The 14,855-nt window shown below is 39.7% G+C and overlaps 1 protein-coding gene across 2 annotated transcripts; it reads left to right on the top strand.

The window, feature by feature from the left end:
• Positions 1-5,661: 5,661 nt before the first annotated feature.
• Positions 5,662-14,841, top strand: clu (clusterin). Of its 2 annotated transcripts, none has more exons than XM_080514117.1 (10): positions 5,662-5,775; positions 9,695-9,858; positions 10,459-10,607; positions 10,918-11,088; positions 11,283-11,453; positions 11,534-11,729; positions 11,970-12,110; positions 12,509-12,729; positions 13,541-13,713; positions 14,232-14,841. In XM_080514117.1, the coding sequence occupies exons 2-10, from the start codon at positions 9,744-9,746 to the stop codon at positions 14,242-14,244; spliced, it is 1,350 nt and encodes a 449-aa protein (XP_080370243.1). In that variant the 5' UTR covers positions 5,662-5,775; positions 9,695-9,743; the 3' UTR covers positions 14,245-14,841. The 2 variants fall into 2 exon arrangements, with proteins under 2 accessions (XP_080370243.1, XP_080370244.1); XM_080514118.1 differs by having other exon boundaries at positions 5,685-5,790.
• The last annotated feature ends 14 nt before the right edge of the window (positions 14,842-14,855 follow it).

The following is a 14,855-nucleotide window of genomic DNA, read 5'->3' on the forward strand; positions in this document are numbered from 1 at the left end:
TCTATGTAGTCTTTTGTAAATCATCATTCCATGGTCACACTGGGGCAGATGAGGCGGCGCTGCAAGTGGTTTATCTCACGTCAGGTGTAATCTTAAGTCCAGACTGCAAACTAGTAAACTGAGACAGGTATCAGAGGTCAACGAAATCCAGAAATCAGGGATTTTAGAAACTTTCAGTTGAGCAAACATGCAGGAACACTTTGGCAACAATAACTTTTACACCATAGCAAATAATCGGGGACAGAGCCAAGTTGCATTCATGATCTTTTACACCATCAATTATTCAAGACTTCAGGGTTTTGTTGTTTGTATTAATGAGCCATAAATAAAGGATTTTAGGGCTATTTTGATCAAACAAAGAAAACTGGAAAATAAATAAAAACACCAAAGTTGACAACATGAAACAGATGTGCCGCTAATTTTTTATTTTATTTTCCGAATTCAGTCCACTCAACACTAAAACTGTTTTTTTCAATGGTCAAACCTTCAAAGGAATGTCTTTGTACAGCACCTGTTTAAGTTTAGAAGTCAGTGTGACTTCAGTCTGTGACACAAAATATATAAATCCAGCTGTAAATACAGATTACATTCAATCCAAATCCCGAGGACCTTCTTTCACTTGTCACATTTTCTCAAATCATCCACCTCTCCATCAATGTCAGGAACTGTGGAAAGTTTCTGCTTCCCGGCACATTTGTTTTGTGCAGCAGATTTCCTGCACGTCGCACGTCCAACTAAAGTCAAAATGTTTGCGCTGTGAGAAATCATCACATTTTTTTCAAACCAGCTGGTTGAGATCAACAACTTGGAGCAAATAACAAATTAAAGTGGAAGAATTCTTGGTAGGAAAAACTTCATCTGCTCATTTGGATTTAACATCCAGTTCAAAACAATACAAAGCAAACATGCCAAACATTTTGTCAGATTCAATGATTAATGCTGTATACATACTGTGGAATTATACAATGACGAATACTACTTAAAAATATCTAAACTATATGTCTACTTGGGAAGATTTGGGATTTTTACGATGAGGGTAACAGATTCAACTCCTCTGCTCATCCTACGAATGCACAGTCTTTTTCCAACAGTACAAGATTTATTGTTAAGAAGCATGATCACAGTCTATCAATTACACATTTACTTACTTTCTGAGGAGCGTTTATATGATGAATCAATGTATTAACAGCATCAGATTCTGTGTTCTACATTTCTTGAGACCAGCCCTGAAATTTCTTCTCAGTTTGTTAGCCAGATGAGGATGTTGCGTAATCTGCCTCAATTTGTTTGCCTTGTTGAAAATAGCACATGTGTTCACCAGAAGTGTTTATTTCTTTGGCCTATTTTTTTTTTTTTTAGGGGAGGGGGGGGGGGGGGGGGGCAGTCCAGGGGACAGCAAAGTTTGACTCGAGTTAAAACTAAGAAGAACACCACAAACAGAAGCATATAGGTATAAGTTACATCACATATTTTTTACGAACATTTATTTTAGGATAAATTGCTTATAACCCCAGCATGAACACAATAAATGACCAGGCTAAATAACTGTTGCTTTCTACTAAAGAGACACTAGACCAACATCAATATCTCCCGAGTGCAAGAAAAACACCATTTCCTGTCATCTTTAATTAAGATATTTACACCCTGGGCGAGTCATCATAGTGAAACCACAGAGAGACAGACAGTAACGCACACTCACATGTGGGAGGAAACCACAGTTCCTTGAGAAATATTGCCTGGGGAGAAGATGCAAATTTCACACTGTAAGGCCTTTCCTCTAGTTGGATTTTATGGCATTTATTTTCCTTGGCAAAAGTTGGAGTAAACAATCAGCAGGGGAAAACAACAGGAAGTAAATCCTTTGCTTCAACTCAACACTATAAAACTGATCGCTTGATGAATTTTTTCATGAGGAGCTTGAGTCCAGGCAGGTAGATCTTCTCCGTCCTCATCACCTGGTTGTTCTCAGGTGTTGCTGTCAGGCATTTAATAAGGATCTTTGTTATTGCCAATCAATCTGTGTCTTTTATCTTAAATAACATATATGTGGTGTGCAAAAGTGTTTTTTCTGAAGGTTTCTGTTCGCGGCAAAGTGAGAGAGCAGAAAGTCAGTGTTGCTCCTCGCCACACAATCGTGATTCCGATAACGCCGCACTTCCCTGTGAATGAATAGAAAGACTGTTTAATCAGCTCAATGGGCCACGAAACCAAAAGCTCAGCTGCTGCCACATGTCACGAAAGGCTGCGGTCTGACACATGAAGGCCAAATATTGAGGATATTTTCTATAAGGTCTCCAATATCATTCCAACACAGATGTTCTGGTTATTATTCTTGATTTCATTAGATCCATTTAAGACGCCGTATCTGGACTGAATCTATCGCCATGTGGTGGATAAAACACGAGAGGATGATTGACTCGTCAGCTGCTCCTTCTTTACAAGGGTCACTACAGCAAGTCACTGCAACAGCCACGAGGATCATTTTACAAAAATACGAACATCAGTCAACTTTATTCATGGTGATTATTTAAACCAGCAGACCATAAGTTACTCCAAAAAAAAGAATATATATGTTCTTTGCATATGACTATAAAGGTATAGTCACATCTTCTGAACTGTCTTAGTTTGGCATTGAACTAGTTTCCAACAGAAAATGCAAGTAAAATTTCACATATGATTACTTTTAAACATCACTATGAGATAATGTTTCCTGAACCCGGTTGTGTGTGTTTAAGCTGTATTTCCTGAACTCATCTGACGCCACATGATGAGGCTTCTGCAGAGATCAGTGAGGATTGGTTTAATTAAGCCAGGAGTGCTGGAGCACAGAAACTTAAAACATGCAAAAGGAAGGCTGGACACAAACGCAAATTTTAAGCTTAGAGTTTCTGCCACCTAGTGCCTGATCTGGTTTTTACACCACCATACAAGAATGCCCACCTATAGTGGATATCCATGCATAGATTCAGTAAGGTGCTTTCAGGGGAGGCAGGTGAGGCAGTGCCTCCCAATGCAGTTTGTTCTGGATTTCCTGAGCAGAGACGACTGGCGAGTATCTCATCATGCAAACATGCAAATATCACAAAGTGCACCTGCACCTGATAGGGGTCATCCCACAAATTGTATTTCCTTTAATTCTATTCTATTTATATAGTGCCGATAACAATAAGGCCATCTCAAGGCACATTTACAGGGGGAAACCAAAATACTCCACAAACAAGCAAACAAGCGCAAAGGTGGAAAGAAAGGAAAGTTGCTTTTAAGTATATAATAGCTGATGGCTGATTTCTGCTTTTATCAAACCTCGGAATCTGCAGTAAGTGAGAACTCTGAGAACGAAGTGTTCTTCTGGGGAGATATGGGACTAGCAGCTTTTTAAAATATGTTAAAGCCTGGTTGTTTAAAGCGTTCTGCAGTAAAAGAAGCATTTGAAATGCAGCATTCTGAATCAATTGGAAATTATTTAAACAGTTATTTGGACACTCTGAGGTAAAAATAGGTAATTGCAACGATCCAGTCTAGAAGTAGCAGATACATAGCATTAATGTGAATAGAAACGTCAGGTTTTGATCAGAATAATAAAATTATAGAATGTGCAGGTGAACTATAATGCTGCAGATCATAGCTCAGCAGGAACACGACTGCAGCTGACACACAACAAAAGAATCTGCTTGTGTGCTTGTGAATAACTGGAAGAGCCTTCCCCTGAGGTGACGCAGGCCTCACACACTGATTATCCGGATTATAAAATTGATCGTATTCAAGAATACTAAACATTCAAACACTCTATTATAAAGACTTTGTTATTAATGTGGTGTGAATTTGTGTGAAATCTCTCATGTTTGAAGCATGTTTTAACTCTCTTTCTCATGGTTCAAATTCCTGAAAGCTTTCTCACACTTACGGTAAACTGGCGCAAGCTGGCTCTCTGTCAAAACAGTGTAATGCTCAGTGACCTCTGAGCCGCCGGGACACAACTCAGCATTGTGTTGCTCACAAAACACCAGTTTCATTTGTCTTGGAACAACAGCAACTTTTTATAGTTCCTTTAGCTGTTGTGCCTTGGCTCTGCAGAACCTGTATTTACTTCACAAAGTATGAAAACTGAAGAAGTAGCTGCTCAGTGAAATGAGTGTTGATTCGTCATTTTGTTATCACACTAAAGTTTGCATCTTATCAGGAATTCCCGCACTCTACTGTTTCTGTAAAAACAATGTTTCTTTATCCCAGAGGACGGTTTTATGGGTGATGTTGGGAAACAAACGGACTATTAGAGCATTTAGTTGTCCCCGGTGTTCAGTTTGTAGACTTGTTGACGTTGGTCTGGACTTTTCATTAACGTTATTGTTAACATATGTGATTTTATTTGCAGAACAAGTTAAAAGAAAAACAAAAAGTGTGTGCAGGGAAATTACTGCAAATAAAATGAACAAAATTAAAGCACCGAAACCACAACTTTATTTATAACTTTGATATGAGTGCCAGACATAGCATGAATAAAAATTCCTTTTAATGACACAGAGGGGCAATGTTTGGGTCACCATTTTACCTCACATGCAAAAAAATAAAGTAAATATATGAAATGTTACACTATTTGAATCATTTTCTTGTTTTGCTAGTTTTAATCTCCCTAGAATCTTTTTAAATCACAAAGAAATCAGATATGGAATGGATCCATATAAACTAGAAGGCATGTCCGTCCTAATATTAATGTTGATGACAGAAAAATCATCTGCACCATTTACCAATAACAAGAAATTATAGAGCCAATTGACAAAAGAAAAAACCCTTGAGTAACTAAAGCATGTGTTTCCACTGCACGAAAGTGTTTTTGAAAGATGTGGTTGAGTAAAACACAGGTTAGAAAAAGGATTGGGATGATGAGTCACAGTGAGGATGAATCAAATGTTTGTCTCTTTGCTTCTCTGCTCAGCAGCGACGCCAGAATGTTACTTCACTTCTGGAAAAGTCCTCAGGCCTCCACGTGGTCAAGCCAGGGGAGTTAAACATGACCTAAATGAGACTTTGTTTCAAAATAAAAGTAAAGCTCAGTTAGAGAAACACAAAAAAGAAAAATAATTTTAATTTAGCTATTATATTAGAATAGAATAGAATAGAATAGAATAGAATAGAATAGAATAGAATAGAATTGTTGTCATTATACGTCTTGTCAGGTTCAAGTTCTCAAATGTATTGTCATATGCATATCAGAAAAAAATTGCATGCTTCCGCTGTATAATGAAATTCTTTCTCTGCTGTCCACAGAGAATTCCTGCAGTGAAATATCATGTGAAAGAAATCAGTGCAATAGGTAAAAAAAAACTATGTACATATGTAAGAAAAAAGTAGAGCAAACAAATGTGAAAAGAAATGTCTGTATGCAAATCATTATAAATAAGATAATACGACGCAGCATGGAAGTGTGCAATCAATTGTGTGTCAGGGTTATATTATTGAGGTCCTGTGTGACTCCTGTCAGGGTTTGGATGGCAGCGAAGAAGAAGGAGTTTTTGAATCTGACAGTCCTGCATTTCATGCTCCTTTCGAATTCTTTCAGATCAAATCTACCCACTTGTCAAGGTTTGGGTTTTTTTTTTATTTTGAAGTGTGTTACAGGATGCTGCTGCTCATACCCCAGCAGAATTTGTGGCTGTGTTTGCAGCAGCAGCGTGCCTGTCCAGTGAATCACATGTCTGCTCTGGTCCCGTTATCCAGAGGATAAAAAGCAGGGGCAGAGAGGCACGAGCCACTTCAGACGCTCTGCAGCTTCACAAGGTGAGTCTTCACCTGGTGAGTAATGTGATGCTTTGTGATGCTCAAAGGAAAGAATAAAAAAACCAAACTGGTTTTATATGCTGGCTGCTATGTTTACATATAATTTAGACCGTATCTCCATATTCATGAGGTGAATTGTTTAGTTTTATTTGTAGAACCATCTCTCAGGACTGCTTTGATTACAGGTCTGGTCATTTTTCTCCATGTTGTTTTCCATGGTGCTAAATTGCTGACTTGATGGATGACTAGAGGTGACTCCTGTTTGTGTGGCTCACTAATGGGTGTGACTTCAGTTCCTGGATCAAAACAACAGGATTAATGTGAATTTTTATGGTTTGATGCACTTCCTTCCCTCCCTTTCAATGCTGTCTACAGATTAAACTCACAGGCGTGCAACATAGATCATAAACCTTTGATATTTCTAATGCTCAGAATGGTGCGTGTAGGTTGGCACTACTTCATTTTCAGTTTAGACTGCCCTGATTTCTCTGTGACCATTCCAGTAATACTGTACTTCCTCTGGGTGCAGGTATCCCCCATACACTTAAAATATAACTTGAAATGAGGCCACATGCCGCTGCCGTCCCAACTGCAGCAAATGAAGTCAAGATCTTCCTAAATGAATTAATCTCTTTCTTTATTTTTAGTATTGGAGAGCAGGGTTTTTTTTTTTTTTTTGTCAGCTATATATGTGTTATTATTTAATTCTTCATTTTTATTCATGGGTGTTCATATAATGCACAATTTGTGAGATGTGCAGTATACGATATGGAAACTAAACAGAGCAGCATAATGAAGTGATGTCACAATTTGCTATATTGCAACTTCTATGGATCAAATTAAAGTTGCAGGTAATAATCATATTCATGATTTTAATTAATTCACCCCTGGAAATGAAGATGACAGAATAATATTGTGGTGTTACACTAAACTGGACTAAAATAGATGTCAGTGTAAGGAGGGTGCAGCAGAGTTTAATAAAAAAAAAAAAAAAACCCACACATAAACAACAATCAAACTATTGTAATTCACCTCAAATAAAATATGCTGGATGTATATGTCACCAAAACAATTGTGATTGTCTGCAGGAGCTAACGGTAGCACAGTGAGCAGATGGCGTTGTCATGAACCCTGATTGATATTTCCCATTTGAAAGCCAGAGCTGAACTTCCTGGAAGGCCTCGCAGGCAACATCTGGATTGGAGAATTGTTGCTGTTTGACTTGCGTAACCAGGTTCCCTGCAGCTGCGACTCAGCAAATAACACAGTTAGCTCTCTGCGTCGTAAATTTCTCTGTATTTGTCTCATTTTTCCCTCTCTGCTTTTCTTTCTTGGGCTTTGTTTGCGGTTCTTCCCGTATTCACTCTTGCTCGGTCTCTCCTCTCACTGGGATTTGCTGTTTAGTGTTTTGTGAAGGTAATGGAGTCCTGTTTAGAAACCTCCACAGTCCTGGCAGGCCATAATTAAAAGTGAGAGATTCATTATGTGAACAGTGGGGGGTTTTTTGTGGCTTGTGGGTTAAACATGTGAACATATTATTACAAGGTAGACGTTCTGCTGAGGTTACCTTATCAGCACCTTGTAACATGTGTGTAATGTGACTAGAACAAAATGTTCACAGAGATTGAAACTGACCAGATCTGCTACCTTCAATAAAGGTTTAGACAAATACTCACTGAATAAGATGGTATCATACACAAAGAACATGTTTGTAGGCTTTTTTTTCTTTGTTTTTAAATCAATTCTTAGCTTCAATTCCTTTGGGTATTAAAACTGTGAGTATAGATTTGAGGGTTGTTTGTATTAAACAGCACATTTGAAATGTTTCCTTTTGGAGTACATTCTCAGGTTTGAACATCACTGTGCTTCAGTAAAATCCTGGAGGAAGACGAACAAGTGAAGAAAATATAATGTTTATCTACCGTATAATGAAGTATTAAGAAATCAAATGTCCCAAAAACACAAACAGTGTAAACCTTTTGAACAGATTTTTTTTGTCATTACTCCCACAACATGCCACGTGTTCTGTACTTTGCTCGTTTCCATAGAAACTGGAGGTGATGGTGGGCGAATGGAACAATAATCACCACAGAAAAGAAAATACTTCTTCTCATTTAAAATAGTTTCAGATGCAAACTTTCGACAGCTTTATGTAAAGCTCTGTGCTTCTTGGTATTTTGCTTTAGTGAATTTGAAGTAGGTACAAACTTAATCCTCGCTACATTTCAGTAAAAAATCATATTATTGTGAACGCATGCTAAACATTGAGCAGATCCTTTCATCATGTTAACAAATGTGATTAATAACTGTTGAAATCACAGATAACAAGAAAACCTATCCTCTCATCCTGTATTTCTTATACACCACTGAGTCCTACTGTCCAACAATATGTATATTACTGTGAATAACAAGACACGTACGTCACATGACAAGGTGGGTGTATTAAATAGCTGGTAATTAAAAGAAGTTTTGACAAAGCAAAAAGTTTAAAACACATTGCGAGTGTCAAGTGAATGTATTGTCGGCTTTTATGAAGAAGAAGATAGAACATTTCATTAATCCAGTTTTGGAAATGATGTGCATTTAATCTATCTTATTCATTGGGGATTAACTACAACCGTGTAGTGTCTGAGGAAAGTCTTAATCATGAGTCTACTTGAAATTCAGAAATCGATACGTCTGAAAAAGTTTTAATCTCAAAAAACTCCTATTTCCAGATTGTAAAAATGTTTGAACCTCAGTTTACTGTGAAATAATCAAATACTCATCTGCTATCTCACACACAAAAGCATCACTTTGATTCCAGTTGTGACATGGCGTCACTGGACTTGAATGTATGGCTCTCAGTTGTATAGTTCAATGTGAACAAACTCGCAGGAGGACAGAGGACAGGATTTGACAGGACGGGATGAGACTTGAGACTTGAAGAAAGATCACAAGATATCAAACAAGATCAGAACTTGGTTTTGAAACTGCACAAAATAGCAAAGATAAAGTGGGCTGGAATGTGATGAGATGGGACAAGATGAGACGAAATAAAACACGAGAAAACAACAGATGGTACAAGATGAGACGAGAATGGGAACAAAGGCTGGAATAACAGAACAACACAAACATGAGAGATTAACCGGCAACAGACCAGATTAAAGACAACACACAAACGTTTCCACAATCATGCTAAAATATGACCTGAGAGAAGGAGGACAGAGCAAGAAGACGCCTGAAAGGAGAGTTAGTAACTGCGAACACACTCCAGCCACACCCTGAACACGAACATGGTGAGAAATCTAAGATCCAAAAGTGAAATAGTGCTGCATTTAGCCGCATACTTTGAGGAGAAGGAAAGGATTACAGCCAACTGCAGAACTAATCAGCAGAGATTAGACCCGCTCAAACTGAGGGAGCTATTTCATCTGGGCGAAGCTGCACCGAGAGGGGAGGCGGCCGGTCCATCTGTCCAGTGCATTTCTCTGCCCGTCCATCTTCTGTGTGGGAGAGAGGGAACTGAGGCGACTGTCCCCTTCTGTCATTGTTAAATAAACGGGCAGCTGACCAAGCACATCAGGGGGCGGGAGAGGGTAAACAGAGAAAGGGCCTGCTGTCTGGTTTATATCATGTTTCTCAAAGGCACAGAGACGTTCAGCAGAGGTCAAGTTGGTCACGGCGTCCTCGCTGTCAGGATTGAAACCAGAGACAAAGAGGAAGAGCTCCTCATCAGGAATGACTTTGAATTATTAATACGCATCGATTGGCGAGCCTATTTTCATTTTTTTTTTTTTTTGCTGTGTCAGACTGAAACCAACTGGACCATTTTTCTGCTGCGTAGCACTGAAAGTGGTTTCTCCGCAGCGCCTGTCACCCTCTGCTGGAAGTAGAGAGTCATTACAACAACATTGTTCACGTGTTGCGTCTTTTCCAGGTCATTTCTCGTCATTCATTGCCTGCTGGCCCCGTGAGAGGCAAAGAGGATGTTAATGATGATGATGATGATGAAGAAGAAGGGGTCCAAGTCTCTGGCCGTGGTGGCTCTTCTCCTGGCTTCAGCCAACTGCATCCTGCAGCCTTCAAAAGAAGATCTTAACGGTGAGTTCAGGGAGTCAAACAATAAAAGAGTGAGTTCAAAGCTCTCAGTATTAATAACCAGGAAAACATAATTGATTGCCCTACCATGGGGCAGATATTGTCGCTGATTTATTTCAGGAAAACTTAAAAATACTGAAAATATCCATATAGGCTCACCCAAATAAAAGCATGTCGTTTTTTTCTCTGTAGAAAACTCTAAGTACCGAGACTAAATACTAGGGGGAAAAAAGAACATTATCAGAATTACACGCAACGAATTACAGAAGAGGATTTTGTTTGTATTTTGATTGAGTTGACCCGTATAGGCCTGCATTGTGATGACTCACTGAGAGTTATGATCAAATCAAAAATAATATCTGACTACTTTTAATTTCCTCGTGGCAGCATCATGTTTATATTGTAGATAGTTCATGCTCGTGTTCATAGTTTGACCAATCACCTCTATGTTGAAAGATGTGAGTTTTTAACACTGTAATCCACATTATCTTATAAAAAGTCCAATTAATGACTTTATCTCGAGTAAAGCTTAGCCTAACACGATCAACAAGATGTAGATGTTTTCTTTAATGATTGCTCATTCTTTGTTGGGTTTTTTTCCAGAGATTTCCATCCAGGGGGAGAAGTATCTGGACAAGCAGATTGAAAACGCCATCAACGGTGTGAAGGAGATGAAAACTGTGATGGAGAAATCCTCTGAGGATCACCAGCAGTTTCTGGATGCTCTGCAGAAAACCAAGCAGCAGAAAGAGGTACGAAACATTTAATTAGCTGAGAGTAACTTAGAAAATCACAGTCAGTCGATTAAAGATGTACAGTATTGTGTTGTGGAATTCAATTAATGAACCGAGATATTGTCTATTCCTGTGATTTCTAGCTATGGTTTTGTTCAGGTGTTTCCTTTCTCAGTGTTTTTTGAAATAAAATAAAATAAATAAAACAAAAACCAACAGGACCAATCTAACAATCCTAAAGCCCAGTAGATTCCTGGTCGGTTTTTTTTCTTTGCTTGTTGCACCACATGATTCAAAACAAAACAAAGTTGTCCTCCTCTGGATGCAGGAGGCCATGCGTACCGCTCAGGAGATGGAGGCCAAGCTGGAGCAGGAGGAGGAGGTGTGCAACGAGACCACCAGGGCTCTGTGGGAGGAGTGCAAGCCCTGCCTGAAGAACACCTGCATCAAGTACTACTCCCGAACCTGCAGCAGCGGATCCGGCCTGGTGGGACGACAGGTCAGCTGCTGAGGTCTCACTAGTGGACGGTTGCAGATCCGCTGACCGCTAACACCGACATTAACTGCAGCTGTCACTGCTGAGAAGCTGTTACTATTTCACTCAACTCCTATTTGCTGGTTTAGGAGTGCAAGTTGTAATAATGTCGAGATGAGTTTTTATCGGTAATAAAAATGTGTGCCTTTCGTCTGCAGCTGGAGGAGGTGTTGAACCGAACGTCTCCGTTCTCCATTTTCATCAACGGGCAGAAAATTGACACTCTGATGCAGGAAGAGCAACGTCAGAATAAAGAGTTCAAGGACCTGGAGGAAAGATACACGGAGATGGAGGGCGGCGTGGACAGCATCTTCTCAGACAGCATGAGGGTAGAGTTCCCCGGCCTCGTCCCGTTCATTCACCTGTTTGAGTGTGACGGTGCGTCCAACTGCGTCTGTTTGTTTCTCAGGTGGCCGATCATGTTCACTACAACCCGCCCATGTTTTATATCCCCAACTTCCTCTCGCCGTACATCCGTCGGGCCAGGAGCGTCCGCTCTCTTTTCCGCGATCCCTTCCACAACTTCCACAACTTGTTCTCCCCGATGATGAGCAGGAACTTCTTCAGCTCCATGATGGACATCGACAACGACTCTCCTAATGAAGGTGAGAGCTCCGTCTCCTCCTCCTCCTGAACCCCTGACCTGTGAGGTGCTGCAGCCAATCCCAGCTAACTACAGGGGAAACAAGAGAGATTTATTTTATTTTTTTTGGCCATTTCTGGAGGATTTGACAGAAATGAGGCTGTGAGAAAAACAAACAAAAAAACAAACAACATGATTTGATTTGGAGCATACATGTAGGCTGAGAGTAAAGATGAAACACTGTTTGTGTTTGTGCACACAGATGGCAACATGAACGAGGACGTGGTCATCACCCGGCCTTTCGGCGACGGCAGCATGACCTGCAGGGAGATCCGCCGGAACTCCGCCGGCTGCCTCAAGTTCCGCGATGAGTGTCAGAAGTGCAAGGAAATTGAGCATGTTGGTGAGAGGAATCACGTCACACACTTTTTTTTTTTTCTTCAATTAATTCCCTTCACTCTATAAAACAGAGATGCAAGATTTGTTTTTGCCACATTTTTATAGACTTTGAGAATGAAGTTTACAAAAAGAAACGGGAACAAATACATTTGGAAATAGCATTTGCGACCAGGAATGCTCGCTATGTAATCCAATGCACTGGTTTCCATGGTGATGGGAGTTATAATGCTGCGAGTTACAGCAGTATTACCACGTTATATGTACTTTTTAATATAGGTTAATCATTTTAGACTTCAAGCTGAAAAGTGTAGGCACCCCCATCCTATCTTGGATGAGGTGATTTCATAAACTAAAAGCTTCCAGAAACTAATCGAGTGTGATGGACTTGTTTCCTACTCGCAGACTGCTCCGGGAAGAAACCTCTGGAAGGCCCCGAGAAGGAGAAGCTGGAGGAGGCGCTGGCCATGGCCGAGGGTTTCACGCAGCAGTACAGCTCACTGCTGAGGAGGTTTGAGGAGCAGATGTTCAACACCTCCTCCATCCTCGACCTCTTCAACAGGCAGTTCGGTTGGGTGTCGTCTCTGGCGAACAACACCAAGGACGGCATCTTCCGCGTTCAGACGGTACGCGTGTGTGTTTCTACCGCACATCCTTGTTAAAGATTGCTTGGATTGGAGATAACGAAAACTCGAATGGCTCAAAGGATCACCAATTTTTTCATTATATTTAACTGTAAAGCAAAAACAAGCCATTGAGTTGACATTGCCTGTAAAATATATGCATGTTTAAAATACAAGTTGTAAAAATAACTATGGCAATTTGTCTGTAAACAAATAGAAATAAAAAGCAGGAAAAGTTATTACATTTATTAATGCAGATCAAAATAATTGAATATTAATACAACTTGTGGATGGACTTATGCCCATAATTCATTCGCTTCTGTACAATCATCCACAAAAATACTAATACTCTTTATTTTAATTTGTGATTTGTTACTTCTCGTCAAGTCCTTTATTCATTACACAACTATACATCATATAATGTGCAGTGAAATGTTTTAGCTACATGTTCCTCACAGAAACAACAGTTTAAATGAGATGAAAGAATAAGAATAAAAATCTACAACACACTATAATGAAAATAGCACACGATATGACATTAATATTATTTATTATAAATAAAGTTAAAAATAAAGACAATTCTAGAGTTAAAATACATTCATCAGAGCGGCATTTGTGGAGCAGATAGGTTTAATAAGAAAAACTTTTGGTCAACACAAACTCCTCAAACAAAAAAGACTGATGGACTTTTGTTGTTGAATTTAATTCACGACAGTAGTTCCGAACCTAAATGTCAAAGACTTCATCAGAAATGATTCAGTTCAAACCTTCAGACTAACCAGGTGATCTTAAAGTACTCCTCCTCGCTCTGCAGGTGGTCTGCAAGGACTCCGAGGAGAAGAAGCCCACAGACACCAACGTGTTGGTGCGGCTCTTCGACTCTCCGACCATGAACGTCACGGTGCCGGGCGACATCCCCTGGTCCGACCCCAAGTTCTCTGAGGTGGTGGCTCAGGAGGCTCTGGACCGATACAAGGAGACCAGCGTGTGAGTTGCACGCGGGCAGAGTAAACACGACACAGGAAGATGATGCTGAAAATACCCTCATAGTTGTAAACCCCAAAATAGAAAGGCTTTCAGTCACTGTGACTATATGTGGATGTACGGGGTGAAAGTATGCGATTCACTTCATGAAACAAAACGCAAAGGTGCAGAAACAGTCATGAAAACAAAACACTTTGGGAGAGAGAGTTTGCAGAACAGGGAAACAAATCATATCAGCTTGAATGTCTTAAATGGACATTTTGATCCACACAATAGGTTTTAAGCAGTCATTTTTCAGTGTTTGAGCTATTATACTTTTCTAATCAGTCACATTTTCTTTTAAACAATTATTTCATACATACGTTTTCAGATTAGTTATTACTCATACACCCATTTAGATCGTAACGATTCATATCAGATAATAACAGCACAGAGCATGCACTTTCAATTATTTGATCAACAGACGGTAAAAAGCTCTACGTTGAGATTTGATATCCTTCTCTGTCTATTATTTTCCTCAGTGTGATGAAATAAAGTGGCAGACCTGCAGCAAGGAAGTTCTGGATTCATCAAAACACGAATAAAAAAACCCCACCTGAAGCAAACTCATTGTTCCTCTTTTTAGGTTCTGCTTAACGCAAAACGACAGTTTAACCTCAGAGATGTGTATTGTTACATTAGTCCTGCTGTAAGATATCCAGTAGATGTCTGTAGAGCCTCCAACATGAGGCCAAATGCTAGAAGTGGGCTGAGCAAGAAGCCGCCATAATTCATACTTATGTTTTACTTTTGAAGTTTGGGAACTTGGCATGTTGTTCTGTGCTTTTGTCTGCACTAACACACGACATCCAGTAACTTCTGCAAAGGTTTTAAAAAGTCAAATTACCTGCAAAGATTTCAAAGAAGCTTTAGGATGTCTTTGGAGTAATGCCGTGACTATAACGACCCGAGACTCTCTTCTACAAATCTCAGATCGCAAGCATCCGAGTTGGTTGAAGTGTTTGGAGTTTGCTGGAGTTAAAAATCACTGATCAGTAGCGAAGAAAATGTGTTGAATGTCTGGGATAGTTTATAGCAGCAGCCGAGCAGTGAAACAATGTGCAGAGTTAATAAAATGATGCTCAAATCTCACCTGTCTCACTGCC

The sequence above is a fragment of the Blennius ocellaris genome (assembly GCF_963422515.1).
Source record: "Blennius ocellaris genome assembly, chromosome: 18".
Classification (NCBI taxonomy): Eukaryota; Metazoa; Chordata; class Actinopteri; order Blenniiformes; family Blenniidae; genus Blennius; species Blennius ocellaris.

Bases quoted from the DNA above. Each gene is read 5' to 3' on its own strand.
- clu (XM_080514117.1), top strand. From the start codon at position 9,744: ATGTTAATGATGATGATGATGATGAAGAAGAAGGGGTCCAAGTCTCTG. The intron at 9,859-10,458 runs GTGAGTTCAGGG...GTTTTTTTCCAG, and splicing joins TTCAAAAGAAGATCTTAACG to AGATTTCCATCCAGGGGGAG. The intron at 12,111-12,508 runs GTGAGAGGAATC...TCCTACTCGCAG, and splicing joins CAAGGAAATTGAGCATGTTG to ACTGCTCCGGGAAGAAACCT.